The 26,186-nt window shown below is 41.6% G+C and overlaps 2 protein-coding genes across 4 annotated transcripts in view; one reads left to right on the top strand and one right to left on the bottom strand.

Annotated features, from left to right (window-relative positions):
- The window catches only part of LOC146567608 (uncharacterized), a 130,843-nt gene that overhangs the window by 39,407 nt on the left and 65,250 nt on the right, over window positions 1-26,186 (bottom strand). The gene's annotated exons all lie outside the window — the stretch shown is intronic.
- Window positions 3,111-12,783, top strand: LOC146567612 (uncharacterized). 3 transcript variants are annotated; one of them, XM_085287525.1, is made up of 4 exons: window positions 3,111-3,366; window positions 6,864-6,969; window positions 8,709-9,137; window positions 11,754-12,783. In XM_085287525.1, exons 2-4 carry the CDS (start codon window positions 6,952-6,954, stop codon window positions 12,327-12,329), a joined length of 1,023 nt encoding a protein of 340 aa, XP_085143651.1. In that variant the 5' UTR covers window positions 3,111-3,366; window positions 6,864-6,951; the 3' UTR covers window positions 12,330-12,783. The 3 variants fall into 3 exon arrangements, with proteins under 3 accessions (XP_085143651.1, XP_085143649.1, XP_085143650.1); XM_085287523.1 differs by having other exon boundaries at window positions 11,751-12,783; XM_085287524.1 differs by lacking the exon at window positions 3,111-3,366 and having other exon boundaries at window positions 6,851-6,969; window positions 11,751-12,783.

Below are 26,186 nucleotides of genomic sequence, written 5' to 3'. Positions count from 1 at the left end.
ACATAACAGTAAAAGTTTAGGATGTTGTGAAGATAAAAGCAAACACTTCAGTCAACCCACACTTGGACCCTGAAATGTGTGAAGATCTAAATATTTATCAAAGTCAGATTTATAATATGTGATGCATAACTGTGTGTTATAGGGGAAAAACAAAAACAAGGTTGAGTATGGAGAGAAACAACAGAGTAACAGAGACTAAAGAAATATTACACAGACGTAAAAAATCCCTTTTTTAAAACCAGTCACTCCTGTTAAAATATAAGATATTAGTAGAATATTTTTACAAAGTTTAAAATGACCTTTACCTTGCAATAACACACCTTGGAAACTGCTATTGTAAATAAGTGCTATATATAAAAGGAAATGCATACATGCATTAATAAAAAATAAAATCAAAATTGAAGTGAAATGAATATAATTGTCACGGCTGTGGCAGCAGTCGTGTGGTGTTGTAAGGAAAGACCCAAGATGCAGATCAACGCAGAGATGCGAGTGAGTTTTAGTGCAGGATAGGAAAACTGAAACATTGTGGAGGTAAGCACAACGACACAGAGCTCTCAGTTCTCACTCCTTCTTTATTCGTCTCCAACATCAACTGCGCATATCGCGCCACAAAACACAGGAACACACTTCCTATACACTGGGTGTGAGTGGAGCCCTCTAGTGGTCCACCACACATGTCCCCCCCCCCCCCCCCCCCCCCCCCGAACACCCAGCAGAACTAGTCCAGGACCCGGGGCTTAAGCAAACGGCCGGAACGGCTGAACTGGGGGGGTGGGGAACTGACAGAGGGCAACCCAGCCTGGGAGCGAGGCTGGCACTGGCGGTCAGAAAAAGCTTCAGACGACTTGGACTCCGTTGATTTTGGGTCACTCCTGGGGGAAAAAACAGAATCCATCAGCCCGGTGGCAGGTGGGCGGCCGCGGCGAGGGGCCTGGGCCGGGACCACCTGATCCTCTTGCATAACATGTTCAGGCTTAAGTCTGTCAACAGAGACAACTTCCTGCCGACCGCCAAAGTCCAAAATGAAATGTTTGTTGCCTGGTTTAAGAACCCTGTATGGCCCGTCATATGGTGGACGCAGCGGAGTCCTATGGGCATCGTGCCTGACGAAAACGAAACGAGCAGAGTCCAACAAACTCGGAACAAAAGTGTCAGGCAGGCAGTGGTGCACAGGACCAGGAACAGGAAATGAGTCTCTTGGGGGGCGAAAAGGCAACAAAGAGGTATCGAAACATGGGGGAGGGCTCTCAGGTAAGAATTCCCCAGGGACCCGGAGAGGCTGGCCGAGGACCAGTTCAGCCGGGGAAACCCCGAGGTCTTCTTTAACCGCGCTACACAATCCCAGCAAAACCCACGGAAGACGCTTCCTATACACTGGGTGTGAGTGGAGCCCTCTAGTGGTCCACCACAAAATAACCTAAACTGGGGAAAAGTAGTAAACAAACCTGAAATCATACGAACACAGGAAAACCGCACGGAGAATGTTGGGGTTAGAGACACAGCGATACACAGACAAACCAACGACAAGCAGAGATAAACACACTATAAATACACAAGGTAATCAGGAAAAGAACACAAACCTAGACTGAGACCTTCAAAGTAAAACAGAAAAATTCAAAAACAAACTCAGGGACATGAACAGAGCACTGGGGGAGGACATGGGTAGGTATAGAAAACACTAAACACAAAACCCCCAAGAACAAGAAAACAAGAATTAACCCAAAACACAAGATGATACCAATATTAAACACAAAACTCTGGGTCTAAGGACCCCGGACCATGACAATATCCATTAAGAAAAAATTACCTCCTATTAAGGTCGTGTCCAAATTCATGGGCTGCATCCTCCTGAGGACCCAGCCTTCGCGGTATACTTGGGCCGGGTCCTCAGAAGGTCGGGTAGGCCGGAAGTAAACGGCCGTGAAATTGAACGGTCTAGCCTTCTGATTAGCGTCACCGCTGTCTCGGTGGAGTTTAATAAACTCAGCCGTCTGCTCCTTGCTATCTAAAATATAACCAGACACTGGCGTAAATTCTCGACTGTCTCATACTTCTGTTTAATCAGTTTTCTGTTTGACGTTTAGTCACCTGTGTAAAAACCAAGGAGGAACCCACCCAGGGGGATTAATACATTTATTTTATCTAATCTAATCTAATAACTTTAATCTCAGCCACACCGATTTACTCACGAACAAACAAAACACTGAAAAAAGCCCAACAATAACATTTTTAGGTTGTCTAAGGGACTTATATATTACGTTTAACCTGAGCAGCGAAAGTCCGCGGTGATCTGAAAATGATGTGCCGGGAGTTGTGCCGTTCTCGGCCGCATCAGTAACCCTCAAGCTCCCGGCTAGCTATCGAGCTGGTGGGTAGCAGAAGCCTCCGAAAACGTCGAAGCACTTTTGCAAATATGCGATATCTTGATAAACCGAGCAGATATTTGATGTTTACACAACTACTTTCTCGCCTGAAAATATGTTAAAAGTTTATTTTGTGACCCAGAAAGATTAGTATGAGTAATTTTAAAACTTAGTAGTGGCCGCCATTGTTGGAAACTGGAGTTTGGCTGGGCTGCGCTATGAATTCTGGGATATGGCAGGCCACGAAGGACACACCCGACCCATCCTTCAAATTCGGGGAAAAGGAGGACGCATTTGTCGGCTGCATTCGGAGGAGTCTACGAATTTGGACAGCCTTCGGCGCGTCGCTGTGACGTAATCGGTCTACAAATGCGACCTCAGGAGGATGCAGCCCATGAATTTGGACACGACATATGAGTTTCATTTTAGTTCAGTGATGGTGGATTATAACCTCCATTCAAAGCATTCAAAAAAGAGAAGAGGAAACTGTAGAACATGTTATATTACACTGTGAGAAGGTAACTGATCCAAAACCTCAGTAACATAAAAATGAAACTGAATCTTATTGATTTACTGCAAAAGGACTCAAGAAGTGAAAGTTATCAGGCCTTATTCCAGTTTTTAAAAGTAAAGTAAATTGTTGCTGGTCGACGTTCCAGTTCACACTCCACACCAGTTGGTGGCGGTAATTCACCATTTTGTTGTTTGACAACGACAAATACAATTTGTAGGAAGACGAAGAAGAAGGGTTGCGAAACAAAGTAAGAATGTTCCATGAGAGGAGGTGTTTGCACAGAGAGCTGCTTTTCCATTCAAAGAGAATAAAGTAGTACCAACGTTTGGATCGATATCTGCATCGATCTGCCCACCCTTGTCTCCTGGATCGTAGCTGAGATCAGCGTGAACCACGTGGGTCTCTGCTCCCTGATCTGTTTCCTGTGTTTGGAAAGAGTTGCAGCTTCATCGCGGAGTTTCTCTCGGTTTGTGGGCTCATCTAAAGGTAAGCACCGAGCTAACTTTACTGTGAGTTCAGTTCATGTTGAGTTTAGCTCCTGAATGAGGTCTTCTGCTGCTCTCCTCGGTGTCTGTTCAGTTTATTGTGAACACGTTGAGAGAAGAGTGAGAGAGTGTTTGGAGAAAAACACCAGCTAATCATTAGCTCAGCATGCTGGGAGAAGTTGGAGCAGAAAAGTCTTTTCATTGTCCCTGCAGCTGTTTTTCTGCCTGCACCAAACCTCTACAGCCTCATTTCTATTTGAAGTGATAACAGGAAATGGATGAGAGCGATCTGCTGCAGTATCAGGGTCACAATAAGTTTGTCCAGCTGCTGTGGATGAACACATGAGAGGAAGTGAAATGGCCTGTATTTGTCACAATGGCTGTGTCCCAATTCAGGGTCTGCACGCTTGAAGTACGCGCACTACGTACGGTGCGTACTATAAGTACGAGAAGTGCGGAAGTGAGAGGCTTGTGAAATGGGACGGCATACGCTTCGTCGCGCTGTTCAGGTTGCCTAGCAACCATGATACTAACCGCGAGACACGTTACATACAGCTTTTTTTGACAGAAATGAAGGAGAAAAATGTTTTGTTAGTCATTCATTTTTGTTATGACATCACTTTGATTAGTTGAGTATCTGAGGCTGAGACCACGGGACTGTAAAACATGATTGTTGGGCTTCATTTCTGTGCTGAACAGTCATTTAAGATTAGTTAGTAAATAACAATTAGCTAATGTTGTTCATGAGACTAAAGCCATCTCACTGTGGTAATGTAAATATAATATGGCCAATATTATAGTATTGTCAGATTATATATATATATATATATATATATATATATATACACATACACATATATATCACTGACTTTCAGCTTGTTGTGTTTGTGGATATATGACTGACTTTAATTATTAAACATTCGCACATAAATAAGTGACGTCATATTCAGTACTTTTGACAGTTCACTCTTCGGCCGCTCCATCTTATTAGAGAAATTCCACATACATAAATGTAAATTTCAAAACTCAACCCCATCATTTAATTTGTTTTTGATTGAAATTGAATATTACTCAAACTCTCTTAAATTAACTTCCAATAAAAAAGGTTTATCATTGATTGAAATTCATTCAGAAATGTTTAACGAATGAGCTGTCACAACTTTCAAGTACAAAGTTGTTATGAAGTCTGTCACATATTCCCCCCCCCCCCTTTTTTTTTTCTTTTTTTTTTGTCCTTTATTTATTCATCCTTCCTATTTCATTGTACTGTATATTGTTACGCTTATTTGCCTTGTATGTCTACTGTACAAACTGAGCTGGAATGACTGACTGTTCACTTTATAATTTCAATAAAGTTTGGAAACAAAAAAAACCCCTCTTCGGCCGCTCCCTTCTGCCGTATTTTGCGGCAAAATTATCCACACTCACCACCGCGCTATGAATTGTGGGATATATGGGACCACGAAGCATGCTCCGGACCACGCTTGATATTTGGGGAAATCGACGGCGCATTTGGAGTATGCATTTGAAGTACACTTCGAATTGGGACAGCTGTCGTCGCGTGGCGGTGACGTAACCGCACTTAAAATGCGTACTTCAAGCGTGAATTGGGACACAGCCAATAAACTTTATTGTCCAGCTGCTGTGGATGAACACATGAGAGGAAGTGAACTCCTACAAAGTCTCATTTTAATGAGTCTGGCTGCTGTAAAGTGATGCACAGGAAGATGTTAACAAAAACTAATGAAACAGAGATGAAAGTAAACAGTGTTCATATTTGAAAGCACAGAGAATAAAATATATTGTGGTGGTTAATGTGCAGCTCTTGGTGATTTGGAGAAATCATATTTTTAATCATGTTGTGGATTGAATGTTGGGTTTTATTTTATCTACAGAAGTTTTTCCCACCTGTGATCGTTCAGATTGATCTGTTGGGTTGACTTGAATCATGTGAAGGTTTAAAGCTGCACTTCCTCCAAAAAGAATAAAGTATAATCATGAAGAATGTAAAAATGTCTTCCTGTGTCAAACACAGCTGCAGTCGAAGCAGGAAGGAAAGCACTGAAACCGCTGATTAAAACTCGTTACTCAAAGATCACTGATCAATTTCCATGAGTACTATTCACAGAGAGTTGGGGAGTCGCTGCAATCACAGCATTTGATCAGTGAGCTTTAATCAGTGGTTGTTGTTCAATGTTCATGGGGATTTGCATATTAATGCTCAATAACTGTCCATTGTTCCTTCAGTGGTGCTAGGGTGCTAACATGCTAAAAGCAGAGTTACTCACCCCTAGGGTTGCCAACCGTCCCTTAAAAAATAAAAACGTCCCGTATTTAGAAACAAAAGTACACGTCCCGTATTGAGCTAATAAGGGACGCACTTTGTCCCGTAATACAGTGATAATCAAAAGTAGTCTATAACTTTTAATGGAATTAACGCTTTGTTTGAAAACATAATTCCCAGCCCCTCTCCTGCTTTGTGACCAATGAGCTGACAGCACACTTATGACAATTCGAGTATGACAAGTCAGATTACCGCTTATCTCATTGGTCGAGGAAAGGTCGCTTACGGAGAAAATACCGGAAGACAACAGATGACCACAACAAGAAGCATGGCCAACAGGGAAACAAACGCCAACACTGCGGTGCAAGTCTCGGACGACAGTACACCTAAAGCTGGACATACACTGTGCGATTTTCAAACTGCACGATTGACTCGCAGGGGTTAGAAGTTGGTAGGTCACGATGCAGGGTCTCACCCGATGCTCTGATGCGACCCGAGTGCTCACACTGTGCCTCCATAAAATGAAGGTTATAACAGAAAATCTGTCGCTCGCTCCCTCTCTGTCTTTCACTCACACAGACACACCACCACCATCAACTTTGCTAAATTGCTAATGAAAACCATTAATCAGGCAGCTGTGATTGAGCAGCAATGTAAATCCAACTATTTTCACGGTTGTTGTGGTCGTGACATTGGCTGGTTGGCAGCCAATGTTAAGGAGCATTACCGCCCCCTGGCACACATCTCAGTGGACATTTAGATGAGAAAATATATATTTGACACATTTTAGGAAAATAATAATAAAATAACAATAAATAAAATGAATGTTCCCTTTAGAAATCTTTTCTTTTTTTGGCTCTATAAAAATAGTTGTTTTTCATTTTCTCAGGCTCTTACAGCCTTACCTGTATCATAACAAAGTGTATAAACCCCAATCCACCTTTAACATGGTCCTTCTCCCAAACCTTCAAATAGGACTTTCTGGCCCTGTCATAGTAAAGGGCTGCTTAGAATATTAGAGCCAATGTCACAAAGTTCCTCCTGAAGTATAAGTGAGTGAGAGAGTTTCCTCACTTTGCAGCACAACACGTCTCACAAGATTTCTACAAGCAATCAGAGTGAAATTTGTACTTTGTGTTGTCAGATGAACATATGAGACACTTTGACTCTTCAGTGCAGTGTGGAGCCTAACAAAGATCTGTTTTGTGTCCCAGCTGATCAGCAGGAGGAGGAGAGTCTGACGGAGCAGCAGAGGAACATTTTCAGCCATCTGGACTCAGCTGAGTCACTACAGAGGAAACAATGAGCTCAACACAGGAGGTGAGGAAAATATCACAGTTTCACCAAATAATCAGTCACGTCTAAAACTCTCATCCTCCCAACCTGTTATATGACTGTGTTGTATATTATGTTGTTTTTTTAGACTATTATGTTTACAAACATTATTAAGTCACAAGCAAAGAAAGACTACACCACAGCACATGTGTAAGGCTTATTCATCGAAATTATTTAATAATCAAATGGACATAACATTTTGTTCTTCACCCCAAAAATACACATTCAAAGCATCACAACAGCAGCCCGAATGAAGGAAAATGAAGGAAAATAAAACATATGTGTATTTTCTGTTGCCTACACTGTAGAGCGTGACTTTGCCTCTAAACAGGAACATGAGCAGGGAAGAGGTTAAAGTGGGATTGAGCAGGTGGGAACCCTAAAATCAGCTGTAGTGGCTCAGCGTGGGGAAAAGAATCACAGCTCACAATAATTTCTGTTGAGAGCTCCAGTAGATTTTCTTAAAGTACAGGCTGTGATCAGCTGACCTGCTGCTCTCTGTGGATGTACACAACTGATTTCAACCAGATGTCAGCAGATGTTTCATGAGCTGTCCTGGCTGATTTCCATCCTCTACACTGACAGTACACTGTCTTTATATTAGACACTATACTGTTGGTATGAAGGTGGAACTCAGTGAATGAATGTCAGCATCATGAGCTTCAGTTTAAATGAATCTCTGCTACACTTGATGTAATCTAACTGTGACATGAGCACCACAGTCACTGTGCACCAGTCACACACTGTTCTTTACTTTAAATCCATCACAGTTCAGCAAACGAACCTGTTTATCCTGCACTAACCTGCAGACGATCTTCATGCAGTCTTTAAATAACACAGTTAATCTGCCTCAGATTGTTTTGCAGCATCTTTCACAACCTGAAAAAACATAATGTCACATGTACAGACCCAATATCTGATTTCAACACATGAGGACTTACATGTAAGCTTTAATCTCCAGTTGATCAAATCCCACTGAGCAGTCCTTCCCTTTAAATCTAACCTCTCTTCTTCCTCTCCTGTCCTGTGTGTCTTATCTTTCTCCATCTCTGAGTGAAGTTAGCTCTCTTTCTTTTCTCTCCCTGTGATGTGCAGCAGCTGGACCTTTAGCCAGCAACACACTGTGAGACAAACTGCACACAAACAGTTTGTGTGTTTGCTGATGTTTGTTGATAGAAACGCTGCATTTGAAATTACCTGTTTGTTCGGGTGCTGTGCAAAAAAGAAGGAAGAACAACGTCTCACTTTAACTCCTGACTATGACTCACAGTTTTGCCTCTTTCATCTCTTTTTATGTTTCATACCCTGGTGATTAGTACACGATCAGGATTGTCTTTCATGTGTTACTTTTCAGGCTCTAATTGGTTTGATGTTTGATGCCCTTAGTGATGAAATGACTCCTCTCAAATTTCTCAAACCAAAAGTAAAAAATCTGTTTTGTAAATACAATGAGTAGAAAGTCTTTTTTTCTGTGGGGAGTAAAAGTAAAGAAAAAAAGGAAAAATATTTTAGAGTGTTTGAACAGTCATGAATTATTTTTAACACCGGGTTGGATGTAATGTGTCAGAACTACCAGCAGGTGGGGATAAGAGACCTTTAAGGTGTTTGGTGCCACACTACACCTTCAGGTTTAAAACTAGTGTTAATGGAGGGAGTTTGAAGGTTGAGTTTGTTCCACGACTGCATTTCACTCACTGCCTCTGTTTGTATCTCTGTCACTGCAGGACCAACATGGAGCGAGAAGTCAGCACTCTCAGGAGGCCGACAAACCTCACAGAAGAAAGGGAGAGAAAAAACACACCTGTGACGAGTGTGGGATGGGTTTTACTGGGAAGGCTAAACTAAAACGTCATCAGGTCATCCACACTGGAGAGAGACCGTTCAGCTGTGACTTGTGTGGAAAGACTTTTTCCTGGAAGAGTGCTCTAAAAAGACACCAACTCATCCACACTGGAGTTAAAGTGTACTGCTGTGATCAGTGTGGCAAACAGTTTACAAACAACACATTGTTACAACGCCACATGTTTACCCACACTGAGGGGAGACCTTACAAATGCGTCCTGTGTGAGAAGACTTTTAAAGCTCCACGTTACCTGAAAGAACACCAACAGATCCACACCAGAAAGAGACTCTACAAGTGCAGTTACTGTGAGGTATGTACCGTATTTCCCGGACTACAAAGCGCACCTGAATATTAGCCGCACAAGCTAAAATCAGAGGAAAATCCTGTTTTGTACATACATTAGCCGCACCTGACCAAAAGCCGCAGGTGTTTCAATATTGACTTATCATATGTAAGAGAATATGCACAAAGCGAATTGTCAGGAAAGAGATGGCTGTTTGGAGACACACCCCTTTTATTAATATTTTGAAAATCAAGTTATGGGTACATATTTGCACATGTGCTGTGCTTCATAAATGAGTAACAAATGTAGTACATAACAATAACCTACAGCACACCAGAAAAATAGATTCAGACTACCTTTTAGGCTCAGGTGCAGAGACACGGCTTTAACAAGAAGAAAAGTCAGTCATTCACCACCATCTTCCTGCGCACTAAAACCACCAAAGTCCTCTTCTCCAGTGTCGGATACGAACAGGCTCAGGATGGCTTCGTCATCCACTCTCAGCTTCTTTCCTTCGTTGTCACTTTCAAAACCAAAGATAATCCTCATTGTCATTGTCAGTGTCAGAGTCGAACACCCTCTGAAGGGCCGTGGCGGTGTCCTCCTCTTCATCATGCAGCAGTCCAGCCCTTCGAAATCCATTGGTGATCGTGGATGTTTGCACACTTTTCCACGCTGTCAGAATCCACCGGTAGAGTTGAGCACAACTTGCTTTTCGCAAGTTTATCGCCGCTCGTCATCCACGACTCCCGCTGAACGCATAGCGCTACTTTGAAGTTTGTTTTTCGCGCTACTTGTACAGCACTATGTTGCCTGGATGGACATGTGACCAACATACCACTCTTGAACCCCGATCCTTCCGCCAGGCAACGTAGTGCCGTACAACAGCGGAACAAACAAAACAAATCGTCTTACGATATCACAAAAATCATGGACAATCTATAGAAAAGCCGCACCTGACTAAAAGCCGCAGGGTTCAAAGCTTGTGCAAAAAGTAGCGGCTTATAGCCCGACAATTACGGTATTTATATTGTTGTCATTTTAGCCTGACTGTTTGGAACAACTCTGCTCATTAAACTGTGTTAGCATGTTAGCAATTCTACTGCATGGAAAAGCAGCTCTGAGTCATTATTCAGATTTTCATTTCAAATTCAAAAATTCAAATTCAAATTTTATTTGTCACGTACACAGTCATACACAGTACGATATGTAGTGAAATGCTTGGACAACTGCTCGTGACCTAAAGAAAACAAAATAGGAAAAGGCTATGAATAAGATAGGAAATAAATATGAAAAATTAAAAAGGGTAAATTTAACTAGGAAGGAATAAAATATAAATTAAGGTTAAAAATGAAATAACTGTACAACACAAATTAGAATGAAGGGTAAATTTAACTGGGAGAATAAGATAAAATATATAAATTAAAGTTGAAAATAAAATAACTGTACAACAAAATACACAATATAGAACTATATAAGAATGTATGAAGAAATATAAATAAATATATACACAATAACAGCAGCGTGATTTAAGTAATGAAGTGATTTCAGTTGTGATTTTTGTTTACAGGATCATGAAAAACTAAAAGTGCTGAAAATTAATATGATGGTGTTATTTAATGTTCAGGCAGTTTCCTGGTATATAATGACATTTTTATTATTTCCACATAAAAGGCCTTTTGTTTACACAGCCTGATTCCTCTGTTAGGAGTACATGGAATAAAATAAAACACAAATGAAAATAAGTACAAAACCAAACATTCAGTAATCTTCTATTATGGTTAACAAAGTTGTGTTGTTACGTAATAGTATTTTAGTATAGTAGTAGTGTTAAAATACTCATTTAATATTATAATTGCAGTGTCATGGGGGTAGTAGTGTTTTTCTTGTGTCCCATTCAGCTGAGTGTTATAACTACACAGTTAGTGTTATTAATGCAGTATTAAATTAGTATTATTGCAGTGTTACATTAGTAGTTTTGCACTGTGTTGGTACCCTGCAGATATTAGGATAGTAGTACTTTAGTGCAAGTCAGATGTTATTGTAACATATTAGTAGTATCAGTATTAATGCAGCACGGTGGCACGGTGGTTAGCACTGTTGCTGCACAGCAAGAAGGTCCTGAGTTCAATTCCACCATCAGGCCGGGGTCTTTCTGTGTGGAGTTTGCATGTTCTCCCCGTGTTTGCGTGGGTTCCCCCCGGGTACTCCGGCTTCCTCCCACCGTCCAAAGACATGCAACTTGTGGGGATAGGTTAATTGGATAATCCAAATTGCCACTAGGTGTGAATGTGCGAGTGAAAGTGAGTGCGAATGGTTGTCTGTCCCTGTGTGTTGGCCCTGTGACAGACTGGCGACCTGTCCAGGGTGTACCCCGCCTCTCGCCCTATGACAGCTGGGATAGGCTCCAGCGCCCCCTGCGACCCTGAAAAGGATAAGCGGAAGTGAATGGATGGATGGACAGTATTAATGTAGTATTATGATGGTAGTATTGTAGTTTTTACAGCCCACTAAACTGAGTGTGTTAACTGAAACAGTCAAATGTAATTGGACGTCTGCAGAGATGCTCTTTATTTCAGGCGACGTTCAGGATAAAAATGTTGAAGGACTGACTTACACTGTCTTTGTGTCTTTGTTTAGAAGCAGAGCGACACAGATGGATCCAGTTCTCAACCCTGTCATTACTGTGGTGGTGGGAAAAACTTCCTCTGTGACCTTTGTGGAAAAACTTTCAGCCATAGAAAAAACCTAAAAACACATCAACGTAAACACACTGGAGACAAACTGGAACACTGCAAAGAATGTGGGAGAAGTTTCACCACATCAAGTAGATTAAAACGCCATGAACTGATTCACAGTGGGGTTAAAGAGCACCTCTGTGATCAGTGTGGGTCATCTTTCACCACTGCAGTCAACCTTAAAGAACACAAACGTGTCCACACAGGAGAGAAACCATACAAGTGCAGGCACTGTGACAAAAGCTTTTCACGCTCATGTCATTGTAACAAGCATGAACGTACACACATGGAAGGAAACTACAGCTGTGACGAGTGTGACAAGAGCTTCAGGAATCTCAGTTCATACACCACACACAAACGATCCCACGTTACTAAAAAACTGTTTCACTGTTACCAATGTCCCAAAACATTCACTAAATTATCTGCTCTGTGCAAACATCACCTTGATCACTCAGGGCTGAAATCGCTCCCATCACAGTGAATCTGCAGAGACAGAAAGATCCTCTTCTGCTTTCAGGGTCAGACTCAAAACTCCTGAGATCAGGCTCCACAGAGTTCAGATGGAATCTCCTGTAAAGATCTGATGAGGCAACTATGAATGAAAATGGTTCCCTAGTTCCATTTTAAGCCTCACATCAGCTGAAACACTGAGTTTATTTAAATCCAGGTTGAAGATTCACCTGTTCTCAGCTGCATTTGAATAAAACACCAAATCCACACTTTTAAGCTTAAATTTCAAAACTTACATTTTAACTACTGATTTTATCTACTGTTCTGATTTTATCTACTGTTTTTTTTAATCCATTTTAAATCATGCTTTTCATTTTATTTTATTTTTGTAATGTCTCTGTAAAGCACTTTGAATCACCTTGTTGTTGAATTGTGCTATATAAATAATCTTACCTTATCAAGTTTTTATTGAATGTATTTTGAACGTGAAGTCTTGAAAATGTTAAATAAACATTTAAAATGTTAAACAAAGAAATAGTTTGAGCTGTGATTTCGCTTCCTGTTTTTCAGAGTAAAGACTGACGTGACAAATGGAAACATGTTTACAGTCACAGTCAGATGAACTGTTTTCAGTGGCACAGATGGAGGTTCATCAGAGGAGGAGACTTGGCTGTTCTCCACTCACACTGAACAGGGTTCCTGCAACTTATTAAAAATCTGAAATGTAAGAACCTGAAATGTAAGAAAAATAAAATATTCAAAACCTGATTTCCGGTAATGGCGGCAAAGTGAGGAGACCCGTGCTTCGCGAGCTCAGTTGTCTTTTTCGTTAAATACTCTGTAAATCCAAAATAGAACTTACGTTTTGACATAGTTCGTTTGGGAACATATGAGAACGCTAACATGCCTAAAAAACTGAACAAGGACAAACAAAAAACTACGTCTGAGGCACAAGACGAAAGCGGGGTGGAGGAAGGGCAGATGGACGCTATGCATGAACACGAGCAAGAAAAGCAACCTGCAAACCCAGAAATGCCTTCTACCTTGGACCTTTTAAACGCTATTCGATTGTTCAAGCAAGAGTTCCATACTGAAATGGGTGGTATTATGTCAGCAATAGGAGCTGTTCAAGCTGATATACAAAAATGTGGAGGGCGAATTGACGAGGCTGAAAAAAGAACCTCCAACGCGGAGGACGAAATCACCTTATTGAAAAATGATATGGAATGCCTTGAAAGACAGGCCAAATTTCTATCTAAAAAGGTGGAGGATTTGGAAGGAAGAAGTCGGCGTAATAACATCTGAATCCTCGGCATCCCTGAGAAAGAAGAAGGTACAGATCCACGTACTTTCATGGAGAAGTTTATATCGGACATTTTGAAAATTCCCCCTCCTGTCCTGGAGAGAGCGCACAGGATAATCACAAGGCAAAGCTCCATTGCAAACCGATCGAGAACTTTTATAATTAAGTGCTTAAGTTACAGAGATCGAGAAGGCATCATGAAAGCCGCTAGGACGACAAAAGAACTGACGTATAAGGACAATAAGATAGCCTTCCTGCCGGACCTGCCTGCAGAGACATATAGACAGCAGCGTCAGTATGATGGTATGAGGAAGAAGCTGCGGGAGATTGGATCGTGGAAACATCGGATCATTTATCCAGCGAGGCTGCTTTTGACCAACGAGGAACGTACGCATGTATTCGATACACCAGCGGACGTGGACGCCTACATTAAGAGCCTCAATCAAGTACAAGATGTTTGATAAGGTATATGATGGTAGATCACTAACTCGTAAATACACTAAGTGTATTTATGAACCATAATGGACAGAACAATTTATTATATTGCCAAAGGGTTGTTATACAATGCTGGGTTAGACATTGGTTGTTTTGTTCTCTTAATAAGAGTTACTAGTAATTTCACTTATTGTGTCAAATGTGTGAGAGTAAAAACTTGACAAGGTGGATTTATTTCTATTGTTATTATCTTTTTTTTTCTTTAGTTAAATTCTTTTAATCAATTGTAATTACTTTAACAACTGTTGCTAAATGCAGGTGAATAGTTCCTCGGTTTAGGGTGGACATGTTCCAAGAAGAGGGCGGAAGTAGTTTTGGGGTTAAGGGATGCCTGTATGTTCTTACACAGGCTGGGGTGTGGGAAGGGTTGCTCTCTCAAATCGGTAAATTCTCAACATGGTACAATACTTTTCTTTTGTGTATATACAGTGGGGCAAAAAAGTATTTAGTCAGCCACCGATTGTGCAAGTTCCCCCACTTAAAATGATGACAGAGGTCAGTAATTTGCACCAGAGGTACACGTCAACTGTGAGAGACAGAATGTGAAAAAAAATAAATAAATAAAAAAAAAATCCATGAATCCACATGGTAGGATTTGTAAAGAATTTATTCGTAAATCAGGGTGGAAAATAAGTATTTGGTCAATAACAAAAATACAACTCAATACTTTGTAACATAACCTTTGTTGGCAATAACAGAGGTCAAACGTTTACTATAGGTCTTTACCAGGTTTGCACACACAGTAGCTGGTATTTTGGCCCATTCCTCCATGCAGATCTTCTCGAGAGCAGTGATGTTTTGGGGCTGTCGCCGAGCAACACGGACTTTTCCATGTTTGAGGTGACCAAATACTTATTTGCCACCCTGATTTATGAATAAATTCTTTACAAATCCTACCATGTGAATTCATGGATTTTTTTTCACATTCTGTCTCTCACAGTTGAAGTGTACCTCTGGTGCAAATTACTGACCTCTGTCATCATTTTAAGTGGGGGAATTTGCACAATCGGTGGCTGACTAAATACTTTTTTGCCCCACTGTATGTAACACCGGTGAAATTGAATAAATATAATAACAGAATTCCAGATACATGTTTTAAATGTGGAGAAGCCCGTGGAACATTTTTCCACTGTATATGGGAATGCAGAATTGTCCGTGCATTTTGACCGGACCAGGCGGAGCTGCAGACTCGGAGGCCGGACCAGGCGGAGGAGCCGGTGGTGGCTGAACGGCCTCGCCAGAACCATCAGCAGACACTGGAACGTGCTGGCTGGGTCCTCCCGGACCCCCAGCTGACGAGGCAAGAGGCTGAACGGGCCCCTCGGACCCTCCAGCGGAGACAGGTGGCTGACCAGAAGATTGAGGAGAGGAGCGACGGTGGCGTCGTTTCCTTCTGAAGGAGGGAACTGAAACTGGCGGAGAAACGGAGATCTCCTCCTCATCCTCCGACAACATGGCCACCAGGAAAAAGGCAGGCGAATGGGCAGGCGAACAAGGTCCCGGCTGGTGTGAGGAAGGAGAGGCAGTCTGAGGTAGCGACGAGGCAGGTGGTGAGTGTGTGTTGTCCTGGAGCGGCGGTAAAAAAGTGGAGGTGGAGGTAGAGAGAGCAAGCTCGCCAGCCCTGACTTGCTCCCTCCAGGCAGCTATGGAGCTGCCCAGCACAGTGTCCATAGAAAGCTGAGTAAGCCAAGGGTTGCTCCGAATGATGGCATCTACAGCGCTTAGCCCAACTGCCATGGTCCTCAAATCATTGGCCTGAGCAATGCGGTCAAGGAGCTTAATCATCCGCTCCATCTCAGCGTTTAATCCAAAAGCTAAAGAGTCTGCGGGGTCCATGTTCTGGTCGTGATCTTCTGTCAGGTTAAGGCTGTGTGCAGGTAGGAGTGGAAGTAGAAGGACCCAAAGTGCAGACACTCGGAGGCAGAAAATGGCTCAAAACTCAGCTTTTATTGCTGGATGGCAAAAAGTAGTGATGGCCCGCTTGAAGCTGACGCTCCGGAGCGTGTGTCGAAAAAAACAACACACTGGTTCAGAAGCACTGTGTCGAGGCTTGCTTCGTTTGGCAAAAGTCACGTGACCAGTGACGTCCGAAGCTTCATTACGCACGTAACTGCTTCGGTACCTGATTCAAACGGATATAAGGAAGTGAATCATCCACGGGATTCGTGGAGTGTGTTGATGGTGACAGATAGCGACGAGGTGATCATTCCACTGACAGATATGGAGCCAGCGAGGAAGAGAGGACATTCTGGCGTGTGGGAATATTTTGAGTTGATTTTGCTCAATTCATTTTATCTGCCGAAGTGAAAAACTTGAAATGTCCAAAATCATGTTTTCATAATGTAAATATCATTACAGCATATGACTTTAGGAACACTTCCATGTGAATTAAAGCTGATGAAGACTACAAAAATGTATTTGACACTATACGTACATTACATTGCTACACAGTTTAGAAAATCATTTTGTTTATTGTTTTTAGGTGATAGTCTGCAGGACCCAGGAATACCTGCATATCTACCAGCTTGCAGTGTGGTTCCTGCACTCCACAGCCTCTTCTGTTCCATGCAAGTGGATTTTCTCCAGGGCAGGAGAAACTATTTCTAAGAAAAGAAACAGACTCAGCCAGCGCACAGTAACACTAATCCTCTTTTTAAATGTAAATAACAAAAGGGCTACCTTACATAGATCATGTTTTTACTTTGCAAGTTCTTGATTAGGGGTGGGTTTTGATTATCGCTTTTCTGATTACAATCCATGCTAAATTGAATAAAGTGATATTGATTCATTAAAATCCCGTGTCGATTTGTAAATTAACGTTATTATGCCTGAAACGCCAGCATCTCAGGTTAAACCTCACAACATGTCGTCAAACACCATACAGCTAAAACAGTAACTGGGAGCAGGTTTACGGATTCTGCATACAAACGTGAACACAGAGCGCGGACCCGACGCGTCAGAGTCAGATTTTGGTGTGTCGTTGGGTCCGCGCGCTGTGTTTGCCTCTTTTTTTCCCGCTGGCTTCTGCAGCTGCAGGTTTCATAACTCTCTGTTTACATCTCTAATTAAGTCTCACATGTGTCAGCTTTCTTTTAATAGATACGAAATTATGGATATATACTGTTAAATGATCAGACTTGTAATATTTCTGACTGAGGCAAAACTTTCCAGATTCCAATCAAATTGAATCGGATCCTGTATCGAATCAAAATGATTCTACAAATCAGTGACGATGCAGCCGTACTCAGCTTCCTAAGCATTTTCCCTTTCCAGTTCACAATCAATCCCACCCCTAGGTCAAAAATATGTATAGGAATTGGCCTAATCTAATATTTTGTATGAACCTGTCCAGCTGTCCAGTGATTAAACGACAAGTAGATGGAGGCAGGACTTCACAGCAGGGGCATACTCCATAATGTGCTGTGCATTATCATATGTATATTATATATATTGCTCACTTATTGTATTTACCAACATCAAGGAGTTATGAGCAAAGAAAGGCCACACCATAGTGCATGTTTAAATAGGGAAAGTTTATTGATCAAAATGTATTACGCAGATACGCATTACATTTTTTTCAGCCCCCCAATCGAGAAAACAAAACCAATTACATGTTCAAAGCAACGGAACGGTGGCCCAATATCAGAGAGAACTCCACTCTTGAGTGAGCAGTGATAATTGAGCAGTCCATTTTATTTTGCAGATTCAAGCTGCTCTTCAAAATTTTCACCACCAGATGTCACCGGAGAGGACTGTGTTGAAAAGCTTCGAGTAATGAACCGTTTTTCAATACAAGCTTCAGTGCTTCGGAAAGCTTCATTTGGCCATCACTAGCAAAAAGTAACAGAAATCCAAATAAACTTACATGACCAGGCAAACGGAACACACAGCATAAATGAGAGCAGATCACGACACAGACACAAAGAAACACGGGGCTTAAATACACAAAGGGAGCAATCAGGGAATGGGTAACAGGAGGGAAACACAGCTGGGGCAAATCAGGCCTAACGAGCCAAGGGGAAGCAAAACCAGACACATTAACATCAGACATGGACTTTCAAAGTAAAACAGGAAACATAACACAGACTCACAGGCAGGCACTATAACAAAGGGAACAAAGACGTGGGACTAGGGTAGACACAGACACTGACTGGATGTGGGGATACAGCAGACAGGGGAGACAGCAACTATGGAACACAGACAGAAAACCAGAACACTAAAACTCTAACCAAACCCCACCCAGAGAACCTAAACTAAGAATGATCCTAAAACCCATAAAGCAAAGCTAGAAAATAATGAAATAACAAAATCAAAGAACCAAAAACACAAAACACTGGGTCAACGACCCAGGGACCCTAACAATTTGCCATCATACGGTGATTGTCTAGCAGTATTTGGATTTTACAGACGGAGGGGCAGCAGCCGCAAGTCAGCGCTTTTTGAATGGCTGAAATCCAAACTGTCCAAAAGAAAATTATCTGAAGAGGATGGCAGTAGCACACGGCAAAAAGAACATTTCCAAACAACCCATAAAAGAAATGCTCTGAAGAGAAATAGAAAAATAGAAATAGGATGGATGCATTATGATGAAGACACTGAGGTTTTCAAGCAGGTTAGAGCTAGACGAGGAGGAGGAACAAGAAAAACAGACATTTGCAAGGATGCCAAGAAAAAGGACATATTACAGGTTGCAACAGGCCTGTTCTTTCCAGATGGAGAAAATCATTCAGGGGCCCTTAAGAGCTGGTTTTCACTTCATGACGAGGAAGTGGTTCGGTGTTAATGCTTGGAGGTCATTTGTGTCCTGTGATAGCTTTTCTGATGGTGCATTAATGCATGAGTCAGTATCTAAAAAGTAATCCCCTTCGAGGTGCACGGCTCTGCTTGTTATGCAAGTGAACGCTACTACATACCGTTTTACAATACTGCGCCCTCTTTTCACAACAAGTGGACCAAAATAATCTAGACCAACGTTTCTGAAAGGTTGCAGATCTGGAACCACTCTTTCCTCTGGCAGGTCTGCCATCTGTTGTTGGCTGGGTTTTCCTCCATTCAGTTTACAGAATAAACATTTTGCACAGCTTAAACTCCATTTGTTATCCGAAACTTTCTTTCTAAAACAATATCTGGGAAACATGCTCTTTGGCCAGTCTTCTCGAGAATCTCATTTGCCTTTGTTCTCTATTTTTCTCTCAGTTTAAATGAAAAAGTTTGAATCAGAAGTTTAATGTTAGCTGGCATTATTAACTCCTGCAAATACTGCAGTTCCTCCATAGCATTGCAACACTCCTGAATATATAGTCAAGTCCAGTCAAGTCAAATTTATTTATATAGCACATGGAAAACAGCAACTGTTGACCAAGGTGATGGACATTTAAGATCATAAAAAGAGATAAAAGAGATAAAAGAGATAAAACATAAGAAGACATGAAAGAATCATAAAATTAGAAGATTTGAGTAAGAAGTAAGATAAAAGTAGTACAAACTCATCCTGATTTAAAAGCCAAGGAATATAAGTGGATTTTTTAGACGGGTTTTGAAAGTGTCCAATGTTGGAGAGGTCTTCGTGTGACAGTTTGTTCCACAATTTAAGAGCAGTCACAGCAAAGGCCCGGTCTCCTCTGTCTTTAACCTGGACCTCGGGACAGCTGAGAGCATCCACAGACCTCAGTGATCTTACAGGAGTGTACCAATTTAGAAGATCAGAAAGGTTGTTTTTTCCTGCCTTGCTTTGTATCATTGTTTGTAGCTCAACCTCACGTGTCTGAATTTATTTGTTTTTTCATTGACACACTGTATTAACACAAGATTCCTGAAATCATACAAAAGACTACCCTAGTAGTATTTTTTTACTGTAAAAACCACAGACATGTTAAATAAATTATTTTATAATTTGAAATGGTAAATGGACTGGTTCTTATATAGTGCTTTTCTACTCTTCTGAGCACTCAAAGCGCTTTACACAACTTGTGCATTCACCCATTCACACCCATTCGCACAAGCACATTGTTCTAGTTGCTTTCTAAGTAACATTCACACACAAGGATATTTGGCATGCAGACTGGGGAAAGCCAGGAATCGAACCACCAACCTTCCGATCAGTAGATGACCTGCTCTACCACCTGAACTACAGCCACTCACATGCAAACCTACAGCCACCTACAGCCATGCAAATATAAATTGTGTATTTTGAAAACTTATGCACACATTGTGTAAATATATACAATTATTTATCAAAAAATGGAGCCAATACACCAGGGTTTCTTTGTTTTTGCTTTTGTTTTGTTTTTTGGCCACAACTAAGGACCTTACACACCTGCAGCTGATCTGACTTGTCAGGGGAGTAACATAGGAGTGTAGCTTAGAGCTCCTCGACGCTGGATCGTTGAGTTACACTCCATAGTTAGTGTGTGTCTAAGTGTAGTGTCATGCTGGTCATGTATGCCCGCGGGAGTTAGTGTTTCCCTGTAGGAGGAGCGTGGACGAAAAAGGAAAGAACACACAGGGAGTTTGGGAAGACGAGAGCAGAGAGCACGAACGTTTGGGTGAAGACATGACATGGGAGTCTAGTGAGCTCACAGGGATTTGTGTTCTTGGTATTTGCTCCACTGTATATAAAATGCACTCATCAAAGAGTCCAGCATTTGGGTCCTTCTTCCCCACAGTTGGCCAGCGCTAACCATGAGAAATTATGGTAAATTGCCACATGGGAAGGACAATGTATCAAAAGGAGGGATTTCAGGTTTACTCTATAACTATCTGGTGATTTTTCTACAGTTTTCTACAATTTTCAGTGATTTTTCTATGATTTGTGTGACTAACAGTTAATGTACAGGTATTAAACCCCTACAGGTGCTATTAGATAAGTTGTTGATAACCTACAAGTTCACTGAACAGAAAGTGGAATGCTGATTGATGATGATTGATATATTTTCAAAACGGTTAGAAGTTTTTCCTTCAAGTAAGGAAATACAGGTGCAGTATCCAGAGTATTGCTGGGAGAAATCATCCCAAGGGTGGAAGCTCCAGACTGAAACTGGGTGCTGATCAGAAATCTTCAGAGAGCGGGAAGCAGGGACCAGTCCAGGCACAGCCGACAGCCCAGACAGCGGTCAAGGGCCCGAGTCATGTCATTTGGGGTCCTGCTGCTCATCACAAGAAGATTCCAGAGCACACAGAAAAAACCGCAAAGGTTAAGAAAGATCCCTGCGTTAAGACGCTGAGGAAGACAACAAGGGTGTACAACGTGCTCTGCCCTTTCAACCCACAGCTGCGTTAGAACGAGAGAGTGAGGGGTGAAAAAGCGCCCTCCTCCAACAAGAGTGTGCCAAGCACCAACTTAGTGACGTGCAGGTTGAGGCTCTGTGTCACTGATGAGGGATCAGCGATGGAACGCAGACAACACCTGATAAAACCGCCAGGCAGTTTTGCCTGAAAAGTTCAGTGTGTGTTCAATAAGGTGGTTATTGGTGTGACTTTTTAATTGCGTCACAAAATATTTAAATTTACATGACTCTCCAATTATCAAAAAAACAGGAAAGGTGTATATGAATTGCTTGGTTTCAAACTTTTCTCTAGTTCTGATGTGATTAAAAATAATATGCAAATTTCACAGCCATTTGACTAACAATGACTTGTGCACGCTCTGCATGGCAGGTAGACTGCTTTGTGGGCTATGCATTAGATCCTAAATACCACAGTAAATATATCAACAGCAGTTTGTTAAACTGTAGCTCCTTTGACATAGCTAATTTGTCCTGACACATTATCTGACACCCTAAATAGGATTTTGGGGTCATTACACTTTATTAAGGGATTTTACGAGACCTGAAACATGCTTTGAGGATCTCGAGAATGAACTTGTTCTTTCAGAGCTAAATGTGACTGATTGTTTGGAGCACTGACTAGTTAGAATCTAGATCTATCAAACTACTGTAAACCTTAGATCAGAAGTGTTTGATGTATGGTGGTTGTTAGAGTAGGGGGGGGGGGGGGGTATTATTTGATTCTTATTTAAAGTATTAGATAAAGCTGTTTTGTTATATACATAATGCGAATGTGCTCATAACTGAGTCGGCGCTCCGTATTTTGAGAGTTAAGAGCTTCATTTAGTGTTACTGTCTGTATTGATATATTGCAGGATGACGTAGAGTGCAGAAGGTTTTTTTTGCAGCATGCTTACACATACACATGATGTACACGAGACAAGGTCAGGACGCGGACAGAAGAGGATTAACTAAAGAGTTCAAGCTCTCATTTAGCAGGTGAACAACTAAAGCTCTTTCATATTTCCACGTGTAATCTGTTGTTTTAAAATTTTTTCCTTATTATTATTACTAATATTTTGCATATAAATTTCAGATGAAGAAGAGACGATAGTGAGAGTAAGGATGACCACTAAGTGTAAAATTGTACCTCTAACACTGTAATGATGCACATAATGAACCTCTCTGAGTATTCATTGTTGTTGATGTTACTTGGTGTTGAAGTAAAACTCTTTTAGTGATTTTTGTATGATAAACAATAATAAAAGTGATGTAATGGGAAAATGATCGTTAATCCTCACATTTAGATTTTGTGTTTAGAATCGCACTGTATGATTTTTGTATAACCTTTGCCTGCTTAAGAAAGTGTACTTTATTGGTCCCCGTGGGGAAAATCCCTCTCTGCATTTAACCCATTCACTCATTCATGAAGCAGTGGGCAGCCACTGGGCGCCCGGGGAGCAGTGTGTAGGGACGGTACCTTGCTCAGGGGTACCTCAGGGTAGCTGTTGAGGGGAATCGAACCCCCAACCTTCCGATCACGGGGGGTACCACTCTACCTACTGAGCTATCCCTGCCCAGCGATGAAGCAAGTATGTGTGCAGACTTTATTTACAAAATTCAAAGACAGACTGCAGCCATGACAAACAGGCAGCGTGATGCCATTTTGCCAGTCATTGGCATCACTCTGTGAGTCATGAGAGCGACTCATTCATGAAAATCAAAACCGCCATCTTTGAAACCCAGCAGTTTCAACCATATTGCTATAATGACTCCACCCACATTAGTTGGTAGTTAATTATAATGGAAAATGACCAAAACTGAGTAGGTACTAGTGTACCTACATGTATACATGCTTCCCCCAGGTAGTATCATTAGAAGACATAGCATACATTTTCACTGCTATGCTGATGACACCCAGCTCTATCAATCAATGAAGCCAGGTAACACACACCATTTAGTTAGACTGCAGGAATGTCTTAAAGACATAAAGACCTGGATGGCCGCTAACTTTCTGCTTGTTAATTCAGAACAAACTGAGGTCCTGAAAATCTTAGAAATATGGTATCTAACCAGATTCTGTAAGGAGTAATTTTTGACCAAGACATGTCCTTCAATGTACATATTAAACAAATACGTAAGACTGCTTTCTTCCATTTTCACGACATCTCTAAAATTAGAAATATCCTGTCTCAGGGTGACGCTGAAAAACTAGTTCACGCATTTATTTCTTCCGGGCTGGACTTAGTATCAGGATGTCCTTAAAACCCCCTAAAAAGCCTTCAGTTAATCCAAAATGCTGCAGCAAGAGTACAGACAGGGACTAGAAAGAGAGAGCATATTTCTCCTGTTTTGGCTTCCTGTTAAATCCAGAATTGAATTCAAAATCCTGCTCCTCACATACAAGGTCTTAAATAATCAGGCCCCATCTTATCTTAATGACCTTGTAGTACCATATCACCCTATTAGAGCACTTCGCTCTCGCTCTGCAGGCCTACTTGTTGTTCCTAGAGTATTTTTAAAGTAGAATGGAAGGGAGAGCCTTCAGTTTTCAGACTAGAGATAGTCTTGATATGCTAGATAACATGCTTTCTTCCATCTTTAAACAACTTGTGTAATTGCTAAAATATATTTGTTTGTAGCCACAACTTCATTTCCCTAAAGGTTTAAAAAAAAAAAACCACTCCTGCATGTTTTTAGTAATAAAATCCTTCATTACTTTCATAAATTATAACACTGCTCATGTCATGTCATCAGAGGCATCCTGGATTTATGCCATTAAAGTCACCAGTTATCTTGATCTTAATGAGGACTCATGTCATGATTTACAGTCGGTATCTTTGTCATGTTTTAGCTTTATTGTTTTTGCAACTGACCTGTAATGTTGTAAAGTATAGGAAAGTAAAATTTAATTTATAGCACCTTTCAAGATAAAAATCACAAAGTGCTTCACAGAAGCAGAAATGGACATACAACCTCAAACAAAATCAACCAAAAGCAAGTATAAACAGATACATTTTTAACTGCTTTTTAAAAGAAATGACTGAGTCCACAGATCTCAAACTCAAAGGGAGCGAGTTCCAGTGTCTGGGAGCCACTGATACAAACGCTCGGTCACCTTTTGTTTTTAAACTTGTATGCTGGACAACCAGCAAGCCCTGATCACGAGACCTCAGGGACCTGCTGGGGCGATAAGGAAGAAGAAGATAACTGATGTAAGTTAGAGCTACACCGTGCCAGGCCCTATAGGTCATGATTATAATCAGTACCAGTACCAGTAACAATGATTGATCTTTACTTTATTTTATTTTTTGCGGGGGAGATGAATACCCAAAAAGAAAATCACACATGGTATGTTAGTGGCCAGAAAGGCAATTTAATGACCAAATAACCATTGAAATGACCACTAAAATGATCAAAATTTATATTCCAGTGTGTGCTTCTGTGTGTATGCTCATTAGCAGCATGATGTGCTAACCACAGTAGAGTGGTTTTTGTACACTTTCTACACCTGGTGCATGGGGCTGCTGTTCCAATCCTGGTGGTGCGCCTTTTGCACCTTCTTCTCATTTTGTTGGTGGAGTGTGGATCACACTCTGGTTCAGACTACTGTATCTTGAGATCAATGGCAGAAGTGGCTGAGAATCAGGGACAAGTGTGTCTTGCAGTTGTTGAGGTCACCAGCATGTGTCCCAGCTCTCCCAGGATCACTCTTCATTTGTAGGCTGTAGAGGACTCCCCCACTTCAGTGAAGTTGTTTCCAGCTGGACAAAGGCATCGTATCCCAAGACATCCGACATCCAGGAGATTGGAGAAAAGAGCCATCAGCCATCAGTTAGTTTTCCTTCTACAACTCGAGGTGCCAACATCCTCTCTAAGTTATCCAATGTGTATTTGTGCCTATTGTAATCCAGGATTGCTTCTTGCTTTCACGCATCCTTTATTCCCCATCACTGACTGGTTCCTTGTGTGCTGCTGTCAAAAGAAGCACATTCCTCCGTTGCTTTGGCATGTGGGATATCGCCGTGGCAGTTTCGGTGAAGCCAAAGACAGACAACAAAATCTTCCTCTGTTGCAACTGGAGGAGCTGGGGAGGAAGCTCTGGGTTGTTTCCCCTGTGCCAGTTTTCATATAAAGAGTTCCTCTTCCAAAGTGACCGAAGTAAAGACATTGTCCTCAGAGCTCCTCCGTCAGTTGGAGTCTGAACCCTATGCCATTTGTTACTTCCTGAGAACTTCCAGTGTTGTCATCCAACATGCTATGTATTGGTTTCTTCTGGTGTAGTCTCCACTTCATCTATAATCCTCCAATCCTTGCACCTTCGCCCCCTGTGCAGGTTTGTGAGGGTGCACAGCAGCTAAATCTCCTTTATTATAAAAAGTTCAAAAGTAGATCTCAGGTGATCCACTCAGTCACCGGCTCCTCGGTCTCAGAAAATGCCCCTATCTTCTTTTCCATCAGCTGCTCAGCCTCCACCTCCATGCCCCCCAACACCAATCCTCCCCCAAAGAAGAGGATTCGGGCACTGGCTAGTACTCATCATCAGTGGTGAATGATGCAGTCAGCCTCTTTGCAGATTCTCCCCTCATCTTCTGGAGAGGAAGTTTCTTCATCTTGGGCAGATGTCTTTTCTTCAAGGGCAGAGGACTGCTTGCTGTCCTTGCTCTCTGACCAGCTCATATAGGCAGTGCTTGAAGCAGTGATGACCTTCTTGCTGTATTGTCAGAATAAATGATCTGGAAGCTGTTAGGCTTACAAAAAGTGTTTGCTGTCATTTGCGCTGCAGCTGCACATTTGAACTCTGTAAAATGTCCTGTGATTGTTG

This window comes from Mchenga conophoros, linkage group LG9 (assembly GCF_057382185.1).
Source record: "Mchenga conophoros isolate Kocher_MC1m ecotype Shallow Benthic linkage group LG9, M_conophoros_male_GT1.1, whole genome shotgun sequence".
NCBI lineage: Eukaryota > Metazoa > Chordata > Actinopteri > Cichliformes > Cichlidae > Mchenga > Mchenga conophoros.
This window is presented reverse-complemented; position numbering and strand designations above follow the sequence as displayed.

Excerpts from the sequence above, each read along its gene's own strand:
- LOC146567612 (XM_085287523.1), top strand. Across the intron at positions 9,138-11,750 it reads ACAAGTGCAGTTACTGTGAG|AAGCAGAGCGACACAGATGG; the intron begins GTATGTACCGTA and ends GTCTTTGTTTAG.